Source organism: Mesoplodon mirus, assembly GCF_964341445.2.
Source record: "Mesoplodon mirus genome assembly, chromosome: 16".
NCBI classification, from domain to species: domain Eukaryota; kingdom Metazoa; phylum Chordata; class Mammalia; order Artiodactyla; family Ziphiidae; genus Mesoplodon; species Mesoplodon mirus.
The window spans coordinates 43,923,696-43,949,278 of NC_138992.1; the positions used below are offsets into that span (position 1 = coordinate 43,923,696).

Here is a 25,583-nt window from a genome sequence, read left to right on the forward strand (position 1 = left end):
CTTGGAATAAATCTGAGGAGTAAAAAATCTGTATGTGGAAAATTACAAGACTTTGGAGAAAGAAATTGAAGATGACACAAACAAATGGAAATATATCCCATGTTCATGGATCAGAAGAATTAATATTGTCAAAATGTCAATATTATCAAAAGCTGTGTATAGATTCAATGCAATCCGTATCAAAATTCCAATGACATTTTTCAAAATTCCCAATGATATTTTCAAAAATAGAAAATATAATCCTAAAATTTATATGGAGCCACAAAAGACCCCAAATAGCCAAAGCAATCCTGAGAAAGAAGAACAAAGCTGGACATATCATACTTCTGGACTTCAAACTATACTACAAAGCTACAGTAATCAAAACAGTACAGTACTGGCATTAAAAATAGACACATAGACCCATGGAACAAAATTGAGAGTCCAGAAATAAACCCCTGAATATAAGGTCAACTAATATTTGACAAGGGAGCCAAGAATACACAATGAAGAAAGGATACTCTCTTCAATAAATGGTTTGGGAAAATTGGATAACTACATGCAGAAGAATGAAATCAGAGCCCTATCTTACATCATTCACAAAAAAGAATTTGAGATAAATTATAGGCTCAAATTTAAGTACTGAAATCATAAAAGTCCTAGATGAAAACATAGGGGAAAAAACTCCTTGACATTGGTCTCAGCAGTGATTTCCTGGATATGACAGAAAAATATGAGCAAAAGAAGCAAACATAAATAAGCAGGATTAAGGCAAACTACAAAGTTTCTGCACAGCAAAAGAAACTCAACAAAATTAAAAGGTAGCCAATGGAATGGGAGAAAGTATTTGCAAATTATATACTTAACAAGGGGTTAATATCAAAATATAATAAGAACTCACACAACTCAATAGCAACAAATCTAACAACCCAATTTAAAAATAGGCAGAGGAACTGAATAGACATTTCTCCAAAGAAGACATACAAATGGACAACAGGTATGTGAAAAGGTTTGCAATATCACTTATCATCAGGGAAATGCAAATCCAAACCATGATGAGGTATCACTTCACGCCAGCTAGAATGGCTGTCATCAAAAAGACAGGAGATAACAAGTGTTGACGAGGATGGAGAAAAGGGAACCCTAGTGCACTGTTGGTGGAAATGCAAATTTTTACAGCTACTATGGAAAACAGTATGCAGGTCCCACAAAAACTTAAAAATAGAACTACCATATGATCCAGCAATCCCACTTCTTATTATATATCCAAAGAAACTGAAATCAGGATTTAGTAGACATATCTTCACTCTCATGTTCACTGCAGTATTACTCACAATAGCCAAGATATAGAAACAACCTAAGTGTCTGTTAACAGATGAATGGATAAAGAATATTATATATATATAATTGAATATTATTCAGCCAAGGAAAATAAGGAAATCCTGCCATTTATGACAACTTGGATGGACATTGAGGGAATTATACTAAGTGAAATAAATCAGACAGAGAAAGATAAACACTGCACAATAACACATATGTGGAATCTAAAAAAGACAAACTTAGAGAAATAGTAAAGTTGTAGTTACCAGGGGTTGGGGGCTGGGGGAAATGGAGATACTGGTCAAACTGTACAAACTTCCAGTTATAAGATAACAAGTTAGAGGATCTAATGTACAGCATGGTGATTATGGCTAATAATACTGTATCACATATTTGAACATTGCTAAGAAAGTAGATCTTAAATGTCCTCATCACAAAAAAGAAATGATATCTATGTGACAGGATGGAGATAGTAGCTGATTCTATGGTGGTAATCATTTTGCATTTATAAATGTGTCAAATCAACATATTGTACACCTTAAACTTACACAATATTATCTGTCAATTATATCTCAATAAAGCTGGAAAAAAATTATATCATCATAGAGGTCAATTCTTAGATACAAATGAAGTCAGTACTGGTCGACTTAGATAAGGACAAAGAATAAGAGGAAGTCTTATGCTCATATTCACACAAAAAAACATTTACCTTTGATGGAGGAAAAAACTCAACACATTCCAGCCATGTGGTTAAAAAGGACTTTTCACATATTGCACATTTTCTTCCCTGAGAGATTATGTTCCTGATCTGTGGATACCATTCTATGGCTTGCATTAGGAAAGGATTCTTTTCTGCTAGCTGATTCATTATAAATCTTGATGTTATTTCCTAGATTAAAAAAGAATATGATTCCTCAGATTATTCTCAAAATAACTGGTTTATGTTACATTGATTCCCATTTCACTAATTTATATTTTTGGCTTATTCCTCACAGTTTCTGTTAAATTAGTTTTCTATAGTATATATAATGAATTATATTGTCAATGACTGGCATTGTAAGTTCAGTGTTCAACATTATATGAAAAGGAAGTTACTTCCATTGTAATATCTCTATGTCTCTGACATACAGGAATTCAAGTTACAATAAATTTACATTATTAGATAAAGTTTAGGTTCAAATTTTGTACCTCTCATTACAATAGGCAAGGACAGTACAAATATTCAGACTGGACCCCAAAACTGAGTCTGTCATATTTACTAAGCTCTAAACCCTTACTACTTAAACTGTAGATCATGGATCAGTAGAATCTGCATCACCTAGAAGCTTATTAGAAATTCAGACTTCTTTGCACTTCAGACCTACTGAACCAGAATATGCAGTTTAACAAGGTTCCCCGGGTATTCTGTATGTATGTTAAAGTTTGAGAAGCGCTGGACTAAGTTATCTACTGCATTGAGTACCTGAATTGAGACAGACTGGTAAAGAGTACTGATTTCTATTATCCAAATCTCTGAATTCAGTATGTATTAAACCTATCCACATAAATATTTCCAGATACTTCACTTTAGATAATAATAATATTATAATATTAAATAATAAAAGGGGTGGTGAGGATGGTCATGATGACCATCAACATCATCAGCTTAAAGTAATATATATATATATATATATATATATATATAATACATAACTATATCTTCACTGACCAAGCAAACAAAATAAACATTTGATTTACTCCATTAAATGCCCCTTATTGTTGTGCCAATAGCATGAAGTTCTGTGTAAATGTTACAAAAACACTGCATGAATTTTAAGAGTGTATAAGACTTTTTTCCTTGCCAAAGTGAAATATTTCTCAGTGGTATTAAGGTAGTCCACATCAGGTTCTGATAGGAATCTTTGGAAATACATACATACATACATACATATTGGGTTGGCCAAACCGCTCATTTGGTTTTTTCTCTAAGATGGCTCTAGTAGTGCTTAGTTGTCTTTAACTTCGTTCAAAACAGTTTTGTTAGATTGTATTGTGACAGCTGTCATATCAGCGTGCATTTAAAATAAAACTTACCAAAATTGGTGAGTTTTTGTGTAGCCATTTTAACACTGAAGATTGAAGAAAAAAAGCAACATTTTCGGTATATAATGCTTTATTATTTCAAGAGAAGTAAAAATGCAACTGAAATGCAAAAAAAATATTTGTGCAGTGTATGGTGAAGGTGCTGTGATTGATCAAACATGTCAAAAGTGGTTTGCGAAGTTTCATGCTGGAGATTTCTCGCTGGACGATGTTCCACGGTCAGGTAGACCAACTGAAGTTGATAGCAATCAAATCGAGATATTAATTGAGAACGATCAACATTAAACCACATGGGAGATAGCTGACATACTCAAAATATCCAAATCAAGCGTTGAAAATCATTTGCACCAGCTTGGTGATGTTAATTGCTTTGATGTTTGGGCTCCACGTAAGCTAAGTGAAAAAAACCTTCTTGACCATATTTCCGCATTGATTCTCTACTTAAACGTAGCAAAAACATTTCATTTTTAAAACAAATTGTGACAGGCGATGAAAAATGGATACTGTACAATAATGTGGAATGGAAGAGATCACAGGGCAAGTGAAATGAACCACCACCAACCACACCAAAAGCCAGTCTTCGTCCAAAGAAGGTGATGTTTTGTATATGGTGGGATTGGAAGGGAGCTTCAAGAAAACCAAAGTATTAATACCAACAAGAACTTCTCCCAATTAGACCAACTTAAAGCAGCACTTAATGAAAAGGTCTGGAATTAGTCAAGAGAAAACACATAATCTTCCATCAGGATAACGTAAGACCGCATGTTTATTTGATGACCAGGAAAAGACTGTTACAGCTCGGCTGGGAAGTTCTGATTCATCTGCTATATTCATCAGACATTGCACCTTTGGATTTCCATTTATTTCAGTCTTTACAAAATAGTCTTAATGGAAAAAATTTCAATTCCCTGGAAGACTGTAAAAGGCACCTGGAACAGTTCTTTGCTCAAAAAGATAAAAAGTTTTGGGAAGATGGAATTATGAAGTTGCCTAAAAAATGGCATAATGTAGTGGGACAAAACGATGAATACATTGTTCAATAAAGTTCTTGGTGAAAATGAAAAATGTGTCTTTTATTTTTACTTGAAAACCAAAGGAACTTTTTGGCCAACACAATACATACAGACATAATCTTTCACTCATCTATCCCAATTTAAATATTTTAAATAATAACAAAATCCTATAAATTCCTGTGTCCCTGTCCCTTATTTCTCTATCCATTCCACTTAACAAACATCTGGGAAATGTGCCATTATACAAAAACAGCTCTGAGCATTGGTTCCTAACTTCCTGATCCTTCAACAGCATAACCTCCTACACACTTCAGCTTATTCTCAGGGATGGTTACATAATGAGGTCATCCTTTCTGAAAGAATTACCCTTTCACACTAATATTACAGGACTCCTAAATTAGATATTTATTATCACTCCTCTTTAACTACTTACACAAAGCATAGATTGTGATTCTGAATGAAACACTGATTTTAGAGGTAAGTTTTAGCTACCAGAATTCAATGGCTAGTCTCACTATAAAGCTGCAGAAAACTAATAGACAAGAATTCACACCCCAAAATAGCAGGTGGTAGAATTTGCTGAAGTACATGGGATGAATAAATAGGCCACAACTCATACAGTTCACTTTTTCCACTTATGATTTCTGGAACCAAACATGTTTGTCGCACTCAGAATGTCTCTTGACAACTCTTACATTACCCAATATTTATATCCTTCTCCTACTTGCTGCCAATATGTTGCTGTGGAAGAATAACATATAACATCGAAATATAAAGTTATTACTTGAAAATACAAGTGTATATAAAATAAGATACTTTTGGCATGACCAATAGTAAATTTCAGGAAAACTCGTAAAGATACATGCAATGCAGTTTTTGAGAATACACAACTTAATGATGGCCTAATCTCGATGTTATTTAAAAGTCAAGGAATCTTCTGTGACAAATAAATTGCTCCTTTTAAATAGTTTATATGTTATTCTGTTAGAATATTTGTTAGCTAACTATATGTAGGTCAGAGATTATTTCTGTGTTTAAACCATCATAGTTTAAAATTAGTTTCAGGTGTTTCTTTTATTTTTCCTTACATATGATGATTTCATTTGAATTATAAAATTATCCATATACAAATTATATTTATATAAATATAAAAAATATAAAATGTAAAAACAAATGTGAATCCTTAGAATGAATATTGAACTTTGAAACTATCGTATGATCAACTGTTACTGTATGATAGGCACTAAAATGTAGCATGAAGAGCAAAGATACTGAGTCAGAATCAGATAGATAAATAGGTGCAAATCCTGTCTCTGTGACCTATTAGTGTGACCCTATTTGGAAAAGTCCTTAACTTCTCCGATCTTGGATACCTCATCTGTAAAATAGGGATTTTTTTTTTCCAGTACTATCACATAGAGTTCAGAGAATTAAATTACATAACACAGGTAAAACTCAGTCTGGCATCTGCTGATGCAGTATATTCTAGCTAATATTTTGTTATAATGTAATTATCAATATTAAATTTTAGTTCAGAAATCTCTGAGGTGAGGAAAAGTCTTTAAAAAACCTTAACCAATGCAGAGCCTGAAACAATCCCTATAGTTTTTTGACAGCCCAAGTAATTTAATCAGTAATGTTAACCAAATATCTAGTAGAAATGACTTTTACTTTAAGTACAAATATAAAATGTATAATAAATATATCACCTTTCTGAGAAAAATTCTTAGAGATACTTTCAAAAATACCCAAGTCATTTATATATTGTAAGTAAAAATCATTACTTCTACTAAATAAACAAAACAAAAACCCAAAACTGTTGTGTTTCTGGGTCCTTAGTTTTGAAATGAGAAGGAAGAAGTATTGCTCTCTCACCCTGCTCCTGGGTCCCAGGCACAAGGTAACATTCTTGCTCTCAAGTGCTCCCTGTAAGACACCTGCCACATTGGGTTAACCGCTCATCCAGTCCTCTCCACAAGCCAGAACCTCTTCCAACCAGAGACTACCCCTGTTTCCCTTTCCCTCAGTTTCTGGAAGCCCCTTTCTGAGGCATGGAGTCTGGAGCAAAACTGCTTAGAATGGCATCAGCATTCCAAAACTTACTAGCTCTATGAACTTGGACAAGTTATTTAACCTCTCCGAGTCTCAGTTTATCTATAAAAGGGGACAATAACAGTACCTACCTTTCAAGCGTTAATCGAGGACTAAATTAGTTCATTCCTGTTACGTGCTTAGAACAATGCCTTGCCCATGGTAAGCATAATAAGTGTTAGCTGTCTATTATTATTGTTATTATTTTACTACTACTATTCTGAAATACTCGATTCAAGGAGATAATTAGGTTATAAGGAATTAAACAAATTAAATACTTCAGTTTTTTAAAATCATTTACAATTAAACATCAAGTAAGTTTTTTTTTGACTTGAGAGTGGGAAATAATACTGTTTGTGAAAATATAGATTGATTCTCTGGAAAAGAATTTGAAAAGAGTTAATCAGACTTTAAAAGATGAAAGTTCTTTGGCCCAGCAATGTCACTCACAGGGATAATATAGAAATAAGAAGAGGACAGTCATCATAGCCTTGTTTATAAAGGCCCCAAAGTTATAAAATTATTAATAATCTAAACAGCCAACAGTAGGAAAGTAGGTTAAAATATTATGGTGTAATCATATACCAGAATATTATTATATATTCATCAAAAAAAGATGTCATAGACATATTTCTTACTGATTGGAAAGATATTCACACTATTTTGAGTAAAAAAAAGCAAGTCTCTAAATAGTATGTGGAGTTTGAAATCATCTTTGATAACAGAAACTTCTGGATTTATGGAAAGTTCTAGCAGAATAAATGTCAGAGAGAACAGTGATTGTAACTCTGCATATTGGATTTCTGAGTATTATTTTAATCAATTACTATTGCCTTTTTTCTAACTTCTCTAAATAAGTTTATATTAGTTTTATAATAAATTTTTAATAAGTATGGCATTATAATTAATATTTTGTTCCTCATTCATCTGTATTTTCTACTTTTCTGTATTAAACATATATTACTGGTGCAATAAGGGGAAAATGTTGTTTTTTTAAACTAAACTGTCAAACAAGGTTGGTTGTTTACTGTAACCAGGAAACTTGAATCCTATGCAATTCTCGAAAGTTTTAAGACAATTCTGCATGTTCAGCTACAGACCTAAAAGGACCTGAGAAGTCCAAATTCACGATGGAGACTCATACTCAAATGTGGAAAGATCTGAAATCTTTAACTCATCTATCACCAAAATACACACAAAGAGAGTCTCGTAATATATTTCCCTATTCCTTCCTTTAATATCATCAACTTGTTGACTAAAGGGAACACAGTTTCTGGATCATATTCATTTATCCACTAGGAATGGGGACAAGTGAAAAGGGGATGGAAGAGACAAAACACCCCAGTAAGAACTAATCAAACATATCCTTAGATAATAGTGAAAAAATACTTGGAGGTTAAAGTGAAAACAAATTCCTTTGTTTTCAACAAAATGTTTTCATCCAATAAAATGTTTAAATGTCTCTGAATTTGGTCACCCTGGAAATCAGATAGGATTACACTGGATTCTGCAAGCAAGTCAAAAAGCTTATGACTAGGGTCCACAATGGCAATGGATTATGGTTGTATGAATCGTTCTCTGGCTTGGCAAGAATGCTTTAGAAGAAAACTCTTTAAAACTTAAATCATGGCTTTAGTTTGAAGATCTGTGTGAATGCTATAAGGCTTCACCTGTAGACTCCAGATGTCCTCGTGTTATACAGCATTAACCGGCTGCTTCAGGAACAGTGGGTTTCCCTCACAGTAGAACTCCCTCAACTTCAGATCTTGAAACTTTCAAAACAAAATAAAAACTTCACTACACAACAAAATAAACTTCATTTCTGAGCCTACATCTTCAATAAAATTAGACTAAAATTACTTTATTTATGACATATTCCACATTAGTATTTTAACAGCAGGGCATACTTTAGTTATCAGAAGCATAAGACTCTTTATGTTGGCATGGATGGCAATGACCTTAGAGGTCACTGGTGACATCCCCCATACTAGACAGCTGAGAAAAGTTGTTCAGGATCAGATAATTGTTAGTAATAGAAGAGAGGTTAATTAATCAAATGTTGGGAACAGTTTGCAAATAATATGTTTGTTAGGAACCAAGTATGATGAAAAATAACACTCTAATATACACCAAAATCTAGGTCTCAAATACTGTCTTATGATTCATTCATTTATGATCAGTGAGGAAGGTAAGGGAAACAGAGGAACATCAAAAAATTCTCATTATATTGAAGTACAGTTGATTTCTCTGTTGTGTACAATGAAAATAAAAAAGAAAAATATATAATTCACAAGGATATTGAATATTCTATGAAGAAAACCTAAATTCAGCTGGATTCTACCCCTTGAGTAGAAAAAAAAGGAATTATCTTATATTCATATTATATCTTTTTGAATTATGGTTTTCTCAGGGTATATGCCCAGCAGTGGGATTGCTGAGAAAATCATAATTCAAAAAGACATATGTACCCCAATGTTCATTGCAGCACTATTTACAATAGCCAGGACATGGAAACAACCTAAATGTCCATAGACAGATGAATGGATAAAGAAGGTGTGGTACATATATAGAATGGAATATTACTGAGCCATAAAAAGGAATGAAATTGGGTCATCTGTAGAGATGTGGATGGACCTAGAGATGGTCATACAGAGTCAAGTAAGTCAGAAAAAGAAAAACAAATATTGTATATTAATGCATGTATGTGGAATCTAGAAAAATGGTACAGATGAACCTATCTTCTGAGTAAGAATAGAGATGCAGATGTAGAGAAGCGGCCAAGAGAAGTCTGGAGAGAAGGAGATAACTGAACCCCCAGGATCTAAACATACACACACACACACACACACACACACACACACAAACACACACACCCCTTCCTCATTCTGGTGACCAGGGAGAAGCAGCTGAAGGCCCTTAAGCTCATGCTTCTCCCTGCCTTCAATATTCTGGGCCTTATAGCTGATGGGAGAGTAGCTCCAGCATCCTCTTCAGCCTCTTGATTTAAACATCATTGTAAAAAGGAAAATTGATCTGGGAGGACTTATTTGTTATTGCCTCACAATCCCCATCCATACCTGCTTAAGACCCCACTTCTATCCTTGAACCACCTGAGAACCAGTAACTGAAGAGGCCTCTGCTTCCACTCTGCCCTGTATGTTCCACCTCCAACAGTGTGATCTTACAATGTAAATCAGATCACAGCAGTACCTAGCTCGAAACCATCCAGCACTACCTTGCTCAAAACCATCTCATTTCTCATTCAAAATGAAATACAAAGCCTTCAAGCTGGCCTACAGGACTCTGTTATGATTGGACCCTGTACAATCTCTTTGACCTTATATCCTACCATTCTGCCTATCCCTCTTCCTTTCCACCTCCCCTTCCCCCTCCTCCCTCTCCCTCTCCCTCCCTCTCTCTTTATTTCTCTCTCCCCTCTGGCAACATTGGCTTTCCTTCCAAGCGTTTTTTGCCTTGGGACCTTTGCACTTCCCTATTCTTGGAACACTTTGGTCTCAGATTTGTACATACCATTAACACTCAGAATAAAATGAAATCATATGTTTAGCAGTTTGAGATGGGAAACATTTATGACCCAAGGATTTGATAACCAGACAAATTTTCATTAATGTGCAAAGGCAATGGAAAGACATTCTCACATGCATGAGCTATGTACTTTAACCAAAGAAAATTATTCAAGACACAGTAACTGAAAGAGAGTAACAAAAACCAAGAATTTGGGTAATACATTCATTTTGCCTGTCAAAATGCAAAGAATAAAAAGTCGCACACACACTGCCCCAATACAAACAAGATTGGGGCAATCTGTTTTTTGCAAAAAAAAAGAAAATTTGCAATGTCATTAAAAAGCGTGAAAATTGTTTTTACTCTTTGTTAATTCTACTGATAGGAATTCATCCAAAAAAATATTTGAAATGGGAGCAAATATTTTTACAAAATATGTGTTTCTCAGAATTATTTAAAATTTTAAAATACTTTCCTATATTAAAAAAATATATGATAAGTTATATTACACATGTAATATTCAGGTATTCTGCCTTTTCAATCTATATGTCTAGCAAAACCTAAACCTGGGTCATCCATGCCATCAGCTTTCCATATCTCTGTACACAAGCAAATAAGTGCTGTTTGCAGTTACACCTTAGGGCAGGCAAGAATCACAATAAATTCATCTTCACCAACTTCCAATATGCCCTCAGTGATTGCTGGAAATTCTCCTTTAGTCAACACAACTCCATGTTTTCTTTGCTGGCTCATCTTTCTTTGCCCAACCATGAAATAGTTCTCCCCTGAGCCTAGCACATTCTCTTTTCACTTTATTTTTTTTTTCCCTTGGCAATCTTAACCATTTCCATGACTCAAAGAAATCTCTATGCCAGTGACTCTGGTTCCACACCCTACAGCCAACTGCTTACTCAAAATCTTCACTTGGATGTCTAAAATATATGTTAAATTCACTGTGTCTAAGACTGAACTCATGATCTGCCCTCCTAGAGTTGGTCTTTATCCAGTGTTTTCTATATTAGACTATCGAAAGCTCACAAGCCCATCACTGTTTCTAAATTTACCTCATAAATGTCACTTGAATCTGTTCAGGTCTTTCCATTCCAACTTCCACCTTAGACCAAGTTACTGTCATTTCTTTCGTGGTTTCAGCAGAAGTCTATCAGAAGTCCACCCCGTTCCCTTTGTCCTCCCTTCCAGTGTCCTGTGCACTTCGGAAATATGATCTTTTCAAAATACAGATCTGATTATGTCACCTCCTACCTAAAACCCTTTAGACTTGCATTGTTCTTCAAATCAAAATCAAAATCCTTAGCAAATTCCTTGGTCATGGCCCCTTCTTAAATTCCTTCCAATTCCCTGAGCAATCCATGTTCCCTCCCATACCAGGGCCTTTCCACATGCTGTTCACTCTGTCTGGAATGGGTCCTTCTCCTTCATCTAATTGATTCCTACTCATTCTTCAGACTTGAGCTTTGTCACTCCTTCCAAGAAGCCTTCCCCAAATTACCTGTTTAGTCAGGCTCCTTTTCTCTTTCATAGACCAGTGGTCCTTTCTTTTGGTGTACTGATTTCAGTTTGTAATCATACATTCATAATGTTAATTATTTGATTAATATGTTTTTCCCCTATAGTACAGGGAGAGTAGAGACCCTGTCTTGTTTCCTCACCATTAAACGTGCAGTTCTTAGTACAGGGCTTAATATGTAATATAAAATGTTATAGAAAGAGAAGATAGACTCAGAAATCAAATTGCCTTGTTTGAATTTGTTAAACATACGAGAAGCACCAAACTTTTCCTACTCCACACACACACACACACACACACACACACTTTCTACGTGAAATCATCTACCCAAGGACCCTTTCCTCTACAGATTTTACATGGTATGATTCTACTGCTTGGACACTTGAACAGGGACTTGGCTCTTGAGCCAAAGAAAGCTAATCACAGGCCTGAACCAATCAATCATCTGGGATCCAACAGGCTGGACTAATCACATATACTCTTTGTGGAATTTGAACCAAGAAACATGGAAATTTGCCATTTAGCTCTGGAAACTGGACCAGAACAACTATTATGGCAAGGAGCTGGAGAGTCCACAGTGGGCTATGTATAGATTGATGTTAAAGGGGAACAGAAACAAGGTTTAAGTAGAGCAAGCATTTGGAATATGGCTACATTATTCCAACAGTATAATAAGTGTGATGAACTAACAGTTCATGCTGCTAAGAATCCCAGAAGCTTGTTGACCTGAGAACCACACACTTGCCCCAGTATCTCTGAGCTCTGCCCAGCCTTACCATATTCCCTGCTTGAATACCCATGAGATCCTCCTTACTCTTCCCTTTGAAACTTTAATTAAACTCCATTTAAATTGCAGCCAAAGAACCAAAAGAAAACATGCACATGAATTTCAACATAATAGAATTATCTTGCCCTACCATCAGCAGATAGACAATCCTAATGTCTCTGAATTGCTCAAAGTAACCTTCTTATGTGCTTTTCTGTGAATCCTCCTTTGCAAAACACAAAAATCTACCTCTTCCTTCTCTAAATCTAGCTAAGACTTCCAAACTTTAGTCACTCACTCTTTAGAAAGAGTCTTCTTTTCAGGTTTTGAAAACAAAATATATAATTAGTACCTCTCCACTGGATAGGGGAGCCATATATCTAGAGATGCTTTTTCACCCATATTTCTAAACCTCACAGACCTGGTTACAGAGAAGAAGCATAAATTAGTACTAATCAAACTATAAAAGGCAGTAACAAAGAATTCAAAGTTCCCAACCCCTGCCCTGGGATAGTCTACAATTTAAACTGAAAAATTCCACTTTAAAATTTATTCAGACCAAGCAACAATTCAGACCACTGAACTAGAAGAAAGATATTCAAAGAGTTTGTGAAAGCTGTTTATGGTCTGAAAACCAATTGTGAGATCTTTGGTCTTCTATTTTTTTATTCTGACAGGAAATTAAATTTGAGTGATCAGATTCATGTTGGGAACCGCAGAAAGAACGTCAGTTTGTAGCTTCTCCCTTGGTTTCCAAATGAGCCCCAATGTTGTTTTAAATAAAGCCTCTCAAAGGAATAACACCTTTAATTCCTCCTGATATATCTTTGTTCTTCTTCATTCATATTAACTATCACTGTTTCAAGGGATTCTTGACTGTTTTTATTTACCTTCTCTTACGTGACTGCTGTTTTAACCAAACATTCTTTTCTTTTAAGCTTTTCATATAACTTCATCTATACTTAATAGTAGAATAGAGAAAACACTGGTCTCAAATGCTGGGGACTGGTTTCAAATCCATTTCATCCACACAACCCCTCCATACAAGTCATTCAAATATCTGAGCCTGTTCTTCATGTATAAATAGATATGATAATATCCATCTCACTGGATTTTAAAGATCAAATAAGGAATGTATAAAGTACTTAGTAAACTATAAGGCATCCTAGAAAAATGAGGTACTACACCAACATGTAGTCCATTGTCTAAAGTAGGCAAGTCATATTTATTACTTTTCTCTCAACAGAAGAGTCTTGTTAGGGCCAGCCAATATTTTGTCTTCCATTTTTTTTCATTACTTTGCTTCATTTAAGCTCTACCAGACAAGGATAAAGGCAATTTCATATGCTGCAAATCTATTAGAAAACTGATACATGTACTTCTAGTTTCAAGATGGCAAAACTAAGCACATTTAGCACTCTCCCTCTCCCATGCCAAATCCTAGAAATGATAAGAAGATAACTTTCAAGAAAATAAACAACCACTTAAAAACAGGATAATAAATTCTCACAGGAACAGAAACTATGTGTAGACAGTATCAAGTGAAGGAGGAAGCATCAACCCAGAATGAACATGGAAGCCCAAGGAAGAATTCCTACAAAGAAATGGAATTGAGGTAACTCAATACACAGAGTAAGTAAAGGCCTCTAGAGAAGTATGGGATAGTAGAACAACAAACAGCAATATTACTGTACTCTTTCAGAAGCAGGCAGACACTTTGAACTCACCCACCCACTCTCAGCCCCATGGCTGCACTCTACCTCCCACTCCTATAGCTCCTTTCCCTGAATCCCACACACCTATAGCCTGGTAAGAACAATGCTTTGAATAGAGAAAGGTGGAGGAGCTTCAAATGGTGGAGGAGTAAGATGTGGAGATCAGCTTCCTCCCCACAAATATATCAAAAATACCTCTACATGTGTAACAACTCCTTCAGAACACCTACTGAATGATGGCAGAAACCTCAGTCTTCCAAAAAGGCAAGAAATTCTCCACATAACTGGGTAGGGCAAAAGAAAAAAGAAGAAAAAGAGTCAAAGGACCTGCACCTCTGGGAGGGAGCTGTGAAGGAGGAAAAGCTTCCACATGCTAGGAAGTCCCCTCACTGGAGGAGATGAGAGGGAGGGGAGCCCCAGACGTGAAGGCAGCAACAGGGGTGCAGAGGGAAAGCGGAGAGAATCCTGCACAGAGGATCAGTGCTGACCAGATTTCACCAGAGTGAGACGCTTATTGGCTCACCTGCCGGGGCGGGTGGGAGATGGGTGCTGAAGCTCGGGCCTCGGAGGTCAGACCCCAGGGAGAGGACTGGGGTTGGCGGCCTGAAGACAGCCTGGGGTGCACCACAGCTAGCTGGGAGGGTGTCTGGGAAGAAACCCAGGCCTGCCGGAGAGTCAGGAAACTATTGTGGTCTGCATGAGGAGAGAGGTGGGCCCACCATAGAAGCTTCCTGCTCCGTGCACTCACAGACAGCTGGGCACCACCTATGTGACCTCCAGAGGTGGGCACGAACCGTGGCTGTTATCTCTGACATGATAGGAAGCAATGGCTGCCACCACTGCCACCAAGTGTCCTGTGTGTAAGCGCAAGTCACTGCTCACACCTTCTCAGAGGCCTGTACAGCCCACCACTGCTGAGGGTCCCACGATCAGGGGAGAACACAAGGCGCACCTCAGGCTGTAGCAACTTCACACCAGCCTCTGTCTCTGCAGGCACTCCCTGCACATCCCAATTGTGACTGCTGTATCCCTTCCTCCCCTCACCAGTCCTGAGAGAGCAAATGAGCCCTAATCAACCACTGCTTACACCGCCTCTTGCCTGGGCAGGGAACAGACACCTGAGGGTGGCCAACAGACAGAGGCAGGGCGAAAACCAAAGCTGAACTCCAGGGGCTGTGGGACCAAAGAGAAATCTTTCTGTGCAGCCACAGGAGCAGCAGATTAAACCCCTGCAACTGGCTTGGTAATGCCTGCATCTGTGAAATATATGAATAGACAGTGAGTATTCCCACAGTCAAGGCTGTGGACTTTGGGAGCAACTGTGGACTTTAGAAGCAATTACATGGGGGAAGTAAGGCCAGATCAGAGTCTGAGCTGGCCCCACAGTGCCCACAGCAGGGCCAGAGTTCTACTTAGAAGTATTGGAGGATTTCCTGGGTAGGAAGGGAATAGCAGTGGCTCACTGTGGGGACAAGGATACTGATAACCAAGGCCACAGGAAAATATAACTACTCTTACTATTATATATACTTTTTTTTTCCATTTTGTTCTATTATTGTTATTTTTTTATTATTCTTTTAATTTTTTAATTTACTTTTTCTTTTCTCTTTTATGTTTTTGTTTGTTTGTTTGTTTGTTTGTTTTGCAGTACACGGGCCCACTGTTGTGGCCTCTCCTGTTGCAGAGCACAGGCTCCAGATGTGCAGGCTGAGTGGCCATGGCTCACGGGCCCAGCCACTCCACAGTATGTGGGATCCTCCCGGACCGGGGCACGAACCCATGTCCCCTGCATTGGCAGGCGGACTCTCAACCACTGTGCCATGAGGGAAGCTCCCCTCTTTTATGCTTTTATTTTTAATATGTTTTTATCTTATTGTTTTCCTATTCTACTGTACTTTTTCATTACATTGTGTTTTTTCCTTGTTTCTTTTCCTTCGTTTTTCTTTGTTTTTGTCTTATTTTTAACTACATTTTACATTTTTCTATTTTTACTTCTTTGTTGTTTTCTATTTGTCTTTTTATTTTCCTCTTTCTTTTGTTTTTACTTTTTTTGATCGTTTTTGTATGTTTCTTTTATGCTTTCTTTCCTTTTTTTAGTTTGTTCTGCATTTGATTTGTTTTAGATTCTTTGTTTTTGTTTAGTTTAGTTTTTAGCATTTGTTTTCATTATTGGCTTTGTTTATTGGTTTGGTTGCTTTCTTCTTTTTTGTTTTCACTTTTTTTTTCTTTATTTTTCTCAGTGTGGATGTGTGTTTCTTTATGTGTTTTTGTCTGTTCAGTTTAGCTTTTACCATCTGTCTTGGGGTTTTGTTTGTTCATTTTCTTTTCTTTTCTTTTCTTTTCTTTTTTCTCTCCTTTTCTTTTCCTTTTTCTTCCATGCCATGCAGCTTGTGGTGATTTGTGCTCTGGCCAGGGATAGGGCCTGAGCCTCCAAGGTAGGAGAGCCGAGTCCAGTACATTGGACCACCAGAGAACTCCCAGCCTCATGGAATATTAATCATTGAGAACTCTCCCAGAGGTCTCCATCACAACACAAAGACCTGGCTCCACTCAATGGCCAGCAAGCTCCAGAGCTGGACGTCTCATGCAAAACAACTAGCAAGACAAGCACACAAACCCACCCGTTAGCAGACATGTTGCCTAAAGTCATACAAAGCTCACAGACACCCCAAAACACACTACCAGATACGGCCCTACCCATCAGAGGGACAAAATCCAGCTCCACCCACCAGAACACAGGCACCAGTCCCCCCCACCAGAAAGACTACACAGGCCACTGAATGAACCTCACCACCTGGGGGCAGACACCAGAAGTAAGAAGAATTAGGAACCTGCAACATGTGTAAAGGAAACCCCAAAAACAGTAAGTTAAAATGAGAAGACAGAGAAATATGCAGCAGATGAAGGAGCAAGGTAAAAACCCACAAGACCAAACAGATGAAGAGGAAAAAGGCAGTCTACCTGAAAAGGATTCAAAGTAATGACAGTAAAGATGATCCAAAATCTTAGTAATAGAATGGAGAAAATACAAAAAAACATTTAACAAGGACCTAGAAGAACTAAAGGGCAAAAAACAGTAATGAACAAACACAATAACTGAAATTAAAAGTACTCTAGAAGAAATCAATAGCAGAATAACTGAGTCAGAAGAACAGATAAGTGAGCTGGAAGATAGATTGGTGGAAATATAAAAAGAATAAAGAAAAATAATGAAAAGAATGGAGGGCTCTCTTGCAGACCTCTGGAATATTAAGCTCACCAACATTTGAATTATAGGGGTCACAGAAGAAGAAGAGAAAGAGAAAGGGTATGAGAAAACATCTGAAGAAATTATAGTCAAAATTTCCCCTAACATGGGAAAGGAAATAGTCAAATCAAATCCAGGAAGTGCAGAGAGTCTCACACAGGATAGGAGAAACACATCGAGACACATATTAATCAAACTATCAAAAACTAAATACAAAAAAAATATTAAAAACAGCAAGGGAAAAGCAACAAATAACATACAAGGGAATCCCCATAAGGTTATCAGTTGATTTTTCAGCAGGAACTCTGCAGGGCAGAAGGGAATGGCAGGACATATTTAAAGTGATGAAAGGGAAAATAAACTACAACAAATATTACATAGCCCAGCAAGTATCTCATTCAGATTCAATGGAGAAATCAAAAGCTTTACAGATAACCAAAAGCTAAGAGAATTCAGCACCACCAAACCAGCTCTACAACAAATTCTAAAGAAACTATTCTAAGCAGGAAACACAAGAGAAGAAAAGGACCTACAAAAACAAACCCAAAACGGTTAAGAAAATGGTAATAGAAACATACATATTGGTTATTACCTTAAATGTGAATGGATTAAAAGCTCCAACCAAAAGTCAACTGGCTGAATGGATACAAAAACAAGAGCCATATATACACTCTACAAGAGATGTATTTCAGACCTAGGGACACATACAGACTGAAAGTGAGGGGATGAAAAAAGATATTCCATGCCAACGGAAATCAAAAGAAAGCTGGAGTAACAAAGCTCATATCAGGTTAAATAGACTTTAAAATAAAGAGTGTTACAAGAGACAAGGAAGGACACTACATAATGATCAAGGGATTAATCCAATAAGATATAACAATTATAAATATATATGCACCCAACATAAGAGCACCTTAATACATAAGGCAAATGCTAACAGTTAGAAAAGGGGAAATTGACAGTAACACAATAATAGTGGGGGCCTTTTTTTTGGTTGTGTTTGGTCTTCGTTGCTGCATGTGGGCTTTCTCCAGTTGTGGTGAGCAGGGGTTACTCTTCACTGCCGTGCACAAGCTTCTCATTGTTGTGACTTCTCTTGTTGCAGAGCATGGCTCTAGGCATGTGGGATCTGTAGTTGTGGCTCATGGGCTCTACAGTACAGGCTCAGTAGTTATGGTGCATGGGCTTAGTTGCTCCTTTGCATGTGGTATCTTCCTGGACAAGGGATCGAACCTGTGTCCTCTGCATTAGCAGGTGGATTCTTAACCACTGCACCACCAGGGAAGTCCAAAGTTTTTATTTATTTATTTAGTTGCACCAGGTCTAAGTTGTGGCTTGGAGGCTCCTTAGTTGTGGCATGTGAACTCTTCATTGCAGCATGCATGTGGGACCTAGTTCCCTCACCAGGGATTGAACCCTGGCTCCCTGAATTGGGACTGTGGAATCTTAACCATTGTACCACCTCATTTACACCAATGGATAGATCATCCAGAAAGAAAATTAATAAGGAAACACAAGCTTTAAATGATACAATAGACCAGACCAATTTAATCAATATTTATAGGACATTTCATCCAAAAACAGCAGATTGCACTTTCTTCTCAACTGCACATGGAACATTTTCCAGGAGAGATCACACATTGGGTCACATATCAAGCCTCAGTAAATTTAAGAAAATTGAAATCGTATCAAGCATCTTTTCCGACCACAACGATATGAGATTACAAATCAACTACAGAAAAAAAAAACTGTAAAAAACAAAAACACATGGAGGCTAAACAATATGCTAGTAAATAACCAAGAGATCAATGAAGAAGTCAAAGAGGAAATCAAAAAATACCTAGAGACAAATGACAAAAACACAACAACCCAAAACCTATGGGATGCAGCAAAAGTAGTTCTAAGAGGGAAGTTTAGAGCAGTACAATCCTACCTCAAGAAACAAGAAAAATCTCAAATAAACAACCTAAACTTACACCTAAAGGAACTAGAGAAAAAAGAACAAACAAAACCCCAAGTTAGTAGAAGGAAAAAAACATAAAGATCAGATCAGAAATAAATGAAATTTACACAAAGAAAACAATAGCAAAGATTAATAAAACTAAAAGCTGGTTCTTCAAGAAGATAAAAAACACTGATAAACCTTTAGCCAGATTCATCTAGAAGAAGAGAGATAGCACTCAAATCAATAAAATTAGAAATGAAAAACTTACAACACACACCGCAGAAATAGGAAGCATCATAAAAGAGTACTAAAAGCAACTATATGCCAATAAAATGTACAACCTGGAAGACATGGACAAATTCTCAGAAAGGTATAATCTTCCAAAACTGAACCAGCGAGAAATAGAAAATATGAAAAAAACAATCACAAGTACTAAAATTGAAACTGTGATTAAAAATCTTCCAACAAACAAATGTCCAGAGCCAAATGGCTTAACAGGCAAATTCTATCAAACATTTAGAGAGGAGCTAACACCCATCCTCCTCAAACTCTTCCAAAAATTTGCAGAGGAAGGAAGACTCCCAAACTCATTCTGCAAGGTCACCATTTCCCTGATATCAAAACCAAAAATATCACACAAAAAAAGAAAATTATAGACCAATATCACTGATGAACATTGATGCAAAAATCTTCAACAAAATACTCCCAAACAGAATCCAACAGCACATTAAAAGGATCATACACCATGATCAAGTGGAGTTTATCCCAGGAATTCAAGGATTCCTCAGTATATGCAAATCAGTCCATGTGATAAACCGTATTAACAAATTGAAGGAGAAAAACCATATGATCATCTCAATAGATGCAGAAAATGCTTTTGACAAGATTCAACACCCATTTATGTTAAAAACCCTCCACAAAGTAGTCATAGAGGGAACTTACCTCAACATAATAAACACCATATATGAAAAACCCACAGCCAACATCATCTTCAATGGTGAAAAACTGTAACCATATCCACTAAGATCAGGAACAAGACAAGGTTGCCCACGTTCACCACTCTTATTCAACATAGTTTCAGAAGTTTTAGCCACAGAGATCAGAGTAGAAAAAGAAATAAGAGGAATCCAAATGGGAAAAAGAGAAGTAAAACTATCACTGTTTGCAGGTGACATGATACTATAACTAGAGAATCCTAAAGATGCTGCCAGAAAACTACTAGGACTAAGCAAGGAATCTGGTAAAGTAGCAGGACACAAAATTAATGCACAGAAATCTCTTGCATGCCTATACACTAATGATGAAAAATCTGAAAGAGAAAGTAAGGAAACACTCCCATTTACTATTGCAACAAAAAGAATAAAATACCTAGGAAGAAACTTACCAAACGAGATAAAAGACCTGTATGCAGAAAACTATAAGACACTGATGAAAGAAATTAAAGATGATACAAACAGATGGAGAGATATACCATGTTCTTGGACTGGAAGAATCAACATTGTGAAAAATGACTACAGTACCCAAAACAATCTACAGATTCAATGCAATCCCTATCAAACTACCAATGACATTTTTCACAGAAGTAGAAAAAATATTTCACAATTTGTATGGAAACAAAAAAGACCCTGAATAGCCAAAGCAATCTTAAGAAAGAAAAACGGAGATGGAGGAATCAGGCTCCCGGACTTCAGACTATACTACAAAGCTACAGTAATCAAGACAGTATGGTACTGGCACAGAAACAGAAATATAGATCAATAGAACAGGATAGAAAGCCCAGAGATAAACCCATGCACATATGGCAGAGACAAACCCACATACATATGGTCACCTTACCTTTGACAAGGGAGGCAAGAATATACAGTGCAGAAAAGACAGCCTCTTCAATAAGTGGTGTTGGGAAAACTGGACAGCTACATGTAAAAGAATGAAATTAGAACACTCCCTAACATGATACGCAAAAATAAACTCATCATGGATTAAAGACCTAAATGGAAGGCCAGACACCATCAAACTCTTAGAGGAAAACATAGGCAGAACACTCTATGACATAAATCACAGCAAGATCCTTCTTGACCCACTTCCTAGAGAAATGAAAATAAAAGCAAAAATAAACAAATGGGACCTAATGAAACTTAAAAACTTTTGCACAGCAAAGGAAGCTATAAACAAGATGAAAGACAACCCTCAGAATGGGAGAAAATATTTGCTAACAAAGCAACTGACGAAGGATTGATCTCCAAAATATACAAGCAGCTCATGCAGCTCAATGTCAAAAAAACAAACAATCCAATCCAAAAATGGACAAAGACTTAAATGGACATTTCTCCAAAGAAGACATACAGATTGCCAACAAACACATGAAAGGATGCTCAACATCATTAATCATTAGAGAAATGCAAATCAAAACTACAATGAGGTATCACCTCACACTGGTCAGAATGACCATCATAAAAATATCTACACAATAAATGCTGTATAGGGTCTGGAGAAAAGGGAACCCTCTTGCACTGTTGGTGGGAATGTGAATTGATATAGCCACTATGGAGAACAGTATGGAGGTTCCTTCAAAAACTAAAAATAGAACTACCATATGATCCAGCAATCCCACTACTGGGCATATACCCTGAGAAAACCATAATTCAAAAAGAGTCATGTAACACAATGTTCATTGCAGCTGTATTTACAATAACCAGTACATGGAAGCAACCTAAGTGTCCACTGACAGTTGAATGGATAAAGAAGATGTAGCACATATATACAATGAAATATTACTCAGCCATAAAAAGAAACAAAATTGAGTTATTTGTAGTTAGGTGCATGGAGTTAGAGAATGTCATACAGAGTGAAGTAAGTCAGGAAGAGAAAAACAAATACCGTATGCTAACCCATATATATGGAATCTAAAAATAAATAAATAAAAATAGTTCTGATGAACCTAGGAGCAGGACAGGAATAAAGTTGCAGACCTAGAGAATGGACTTGAGGACATGGGGAGGGGGAATGGTAAGCTTGGACAAAGTGAGAGAGTAGCATTGACATATATACACTACCAAATATAAAATAGATAACTAGTGGGAAGCAGCCGCATAGCACAGGGAGATCAGCTCAGTGCTGTGTCCCCCTAGAGGGGTGGGATAGGGAGGGTGGGAGGGAGACACAAGAGGGAGGGGATAAGACGATATATGTATACGTATAGCTGATTCACTCTGTTATACAGCAGAAACTACCACACCACTGTAAAGCAATTATACTCCAATAAAGTTGTTTAAAAAATAAAACACACATGCATCCCAGTGTTCATTGCAGCACTGTTTATAATAGCCAGGTCAGGGAAGCAACCTAAATGTCCATTGACAGATGAATGGATAAAGTAGATGTGGTACACATATACAGTGGAATATTACTCAGTCATGAAAAGGAATGAAGTTGGGTCATTTTAGAGATGTGGATGGACCTAGAGACCATCATACAGAGGGAAGTAAGTCAGAAAGAGAAAAACAAATATTGTATATTAATGCATATATGTGGAATCTAGAAAAATGGCACAGATGAACTGGTTTGAAGGCAGAAATAGAGACACAGATGTAGAGAACAAACTTATGCACCCCAAGGGGGGGAAAAGGGGGTTGGGATGAATGGCGAGATTGGGACTATCATATGTACACTAATATGTATAAAATAGATAACTAATGAGAGCCTGCTGTATAGCACAGGGTACTCTGCTTTGCTTTGCTGTACAGTAGAAACTAACACAACATTGTAAAACAATTATACCTCAATTTAAAAAAAAAAAGAGGGGCTTCCCTGTTGGCTCAGTGGTTGGGGATCTGCCTGCCAATGCAAGGCACATGGTTTGAGCCCTGGTCTGGGAAGATCCCACATGCCGTGGAGCAGTTAAGCCCGTGTGCCACAACTACTGAGCCTGCGCTCCAGAGCCTGCGAGTCACAACTACTGAGCCCACGTGCCACAACTACTGAAGCCCATGTGCCTAGAGCCCGTGCTCTGCAACAAGAGAAGCCACCGCAATGAGAAGCCCACACGTGGCAGCGAAGAGTAGCTCCCGCTAGCCGCAAATAGAGAGAAAGCCCACGTCCAGCAACGAATAACAAACGCAGCCAAATAAATAAATAAATAAATAAATAAATAAATAAATTTATTATTGAAAGACTAGAGGAAATGTGAGATTGGGCCCTGCGGGGCTAGCAACATAAGGGAAGACTGAGGACCTATCAGAATGCAGTATACCTGCTGGACTATTCCAACCATTTTTGCACTCTCAATACACTGACCAATGCAAGCTCCTATAAGAACTTTTTCTTCTCCCATAACTTGAACTGAAAAGATAGCTAGCAGTCTTTCAGGTAATCTTGAGTGTCTCAAATTAAATAAGCTGAAAATTGAAATATGAAATTACCTGATAATCATTGAGTGCCAATATCATTAAAGATAACGGATGTAAGAATTTATACCAGGAAATAAAACTAATAGGACAGGACTGTAAAATAAATAGTATAATTAATATCTTCAAACTAGATATGTGAAACGTTGCTTGCTCAAAAGAAGAATAAGAACCAATTTTAAAACTTGGAAATGCTGAATTATATAAGCTTTCTGAATCAAAATTTGGCAATATTTATCAAGTCAGTAAATGTATGCACAAGTTTTGATCCAGGGACAACACTTCAAGAAATCTTTCCTAAGGAAGTAATCAATGTTCTGTACAAAGGTAAGCTACAATGGCTTACATTGAAGCTTTTTTTATTGTGGCAAGAAGTTTGAAATAGCCTACCTGTCAAAAAATAGAGGACTGCTTAAATATATACAATATTAATGCTATGCAGCCATTAGAAATAATGATATAGGAAAACACTTTAAACTATGGGGAAATGTTTACAATAAAAACTGGAAAGGCATGTTATGAAACACGTACATGAATAATACACTAATACAATAATATTAATAATACTAACACATTAACATGTGTGAATATTCCACTTTGGGGAAATAAAACTATATGTGCATGTGTACACATGCATTCACAGACTTAAAAAAAAAAAAACCTGGAAGAACAGGAAGAAATAAACCACAGTGAAAAGACATTTTTAAATGTTTTTCCAGGAATGATATAACTTACATTACCCTAATTCTGATTACCAATCTGCAAACCTTCAGAAGATAAATTTGGGAATGGCAGTAGAAGACACAGACTCATCCTATCCTGGGTTAAAAGACTGGAAATACAACTACCCCGAAGTGAATAAAATTTTCCCAGGGCTAAAACTATTTCAAGGATTTCAAGACAGCTATCTCAACATCTGTGGTTATTCTAAGATTTTCTCAGAAGTTTGGAAACTCTCCCACGTATCTTGCCCATGAAGTATAAAAGTAGGAATGTAAGAAATATTTTTTCAAGTCCTGTGCTGGTTCAGCTCATACATTTCAACAGTAAGGGTTGGAGCTGACAGCACCCCCCAAGGAGGTGAAAATTGGTTTGGGGGGAGGAGATAAAAATATTACATATTACAATGGTTTGTGGCCCTCAAAACTCAATCCTGCCTGACAGTATAAACACATAAACAGTATATATCTGGTACTAAAATTTAATGGGGTTGGGGAGGGGCTATTGGGGGGAAAATGTCTAAAATTCTCCTGGAGGTGAGGAGGACAATGAAAAAAAGGCTGAGAAACACTGGTTCAGCTTTAGAACATAAAACTCAAATTCTTTTTTTTTTTTCTTATAACCTCTCTCTTGGTTAGAACTTAGAATAAAAGTATTCACTACTTTTATTTTTTAATTATACATGTGCACACACATACATGTACACATGTTTCTTTGTGTTAGAAAGCTCTATCATTTGCTCTTCAATAGCTCGCTTCTATACTGAACTTTCTAGACCAAAAATAATATTTTATAAAGTGCTAGATTTTTTTCTAAGCATTGTATTGCTTTTTGCTTGCAAATATAAGTGTTTAAAGCTTTGAAGAAGTGTATACCTATAGCTATTAACATTACCCCAAGATCTTAGACAAAGTTTTTTAAAATTGACTCTGGAATCATTCACATTATTATGACTCCTGTAATAAAGCACAAATTAGGGATTAAAAACACTTAACCATTTTTTATCACTTATTGAGTCCTTTATAATATGAAGAACATGCATTAATTAAGATATATTAATAAATTATAATATTGAGTATGCATTATAATATTATCTTCATGTTTGTCACTTTATAGTCTCATAATAGCTGTTAATTCTCAATCAAGTCCAAGCAACTTAGAGAAGGAAAGATCTAAGTTGGCGAGAGGTAAGAGAGATTAGTGCGAACCAGATAAGTCTGTCCAATTTTACTGGGAAAATAAAAGTTTT

The 25,583-nt window shown here is 36.6% G+C and overlaps 1 protein-coding gene across 1 annotated transcript in view; it reads right to left on the reverse strand.

Annotated features, from left to right (window-relative positions):
* The window catches only part of LRRC69 (leucine rich repeat containing 69), a gene marked incomplete at its 5' end in the record, with an annotated part of 106,540 nt that overhangs the window by 24,275 nt on the left and 56,682 nt on the right, over positions 1-25,583 (reverse strand). Inside the window, 3 exon segments of the mRNA XM_082600975.1 lie at positions 2,009-2,188; positions 8,156-8,179; positions 8,183-8,257. Coding sequence (XP_082457101.1) covers positions 2,009-2,188; positions 8,156-8,179; positions 8,183-8,257 — 279 coding nt within the window.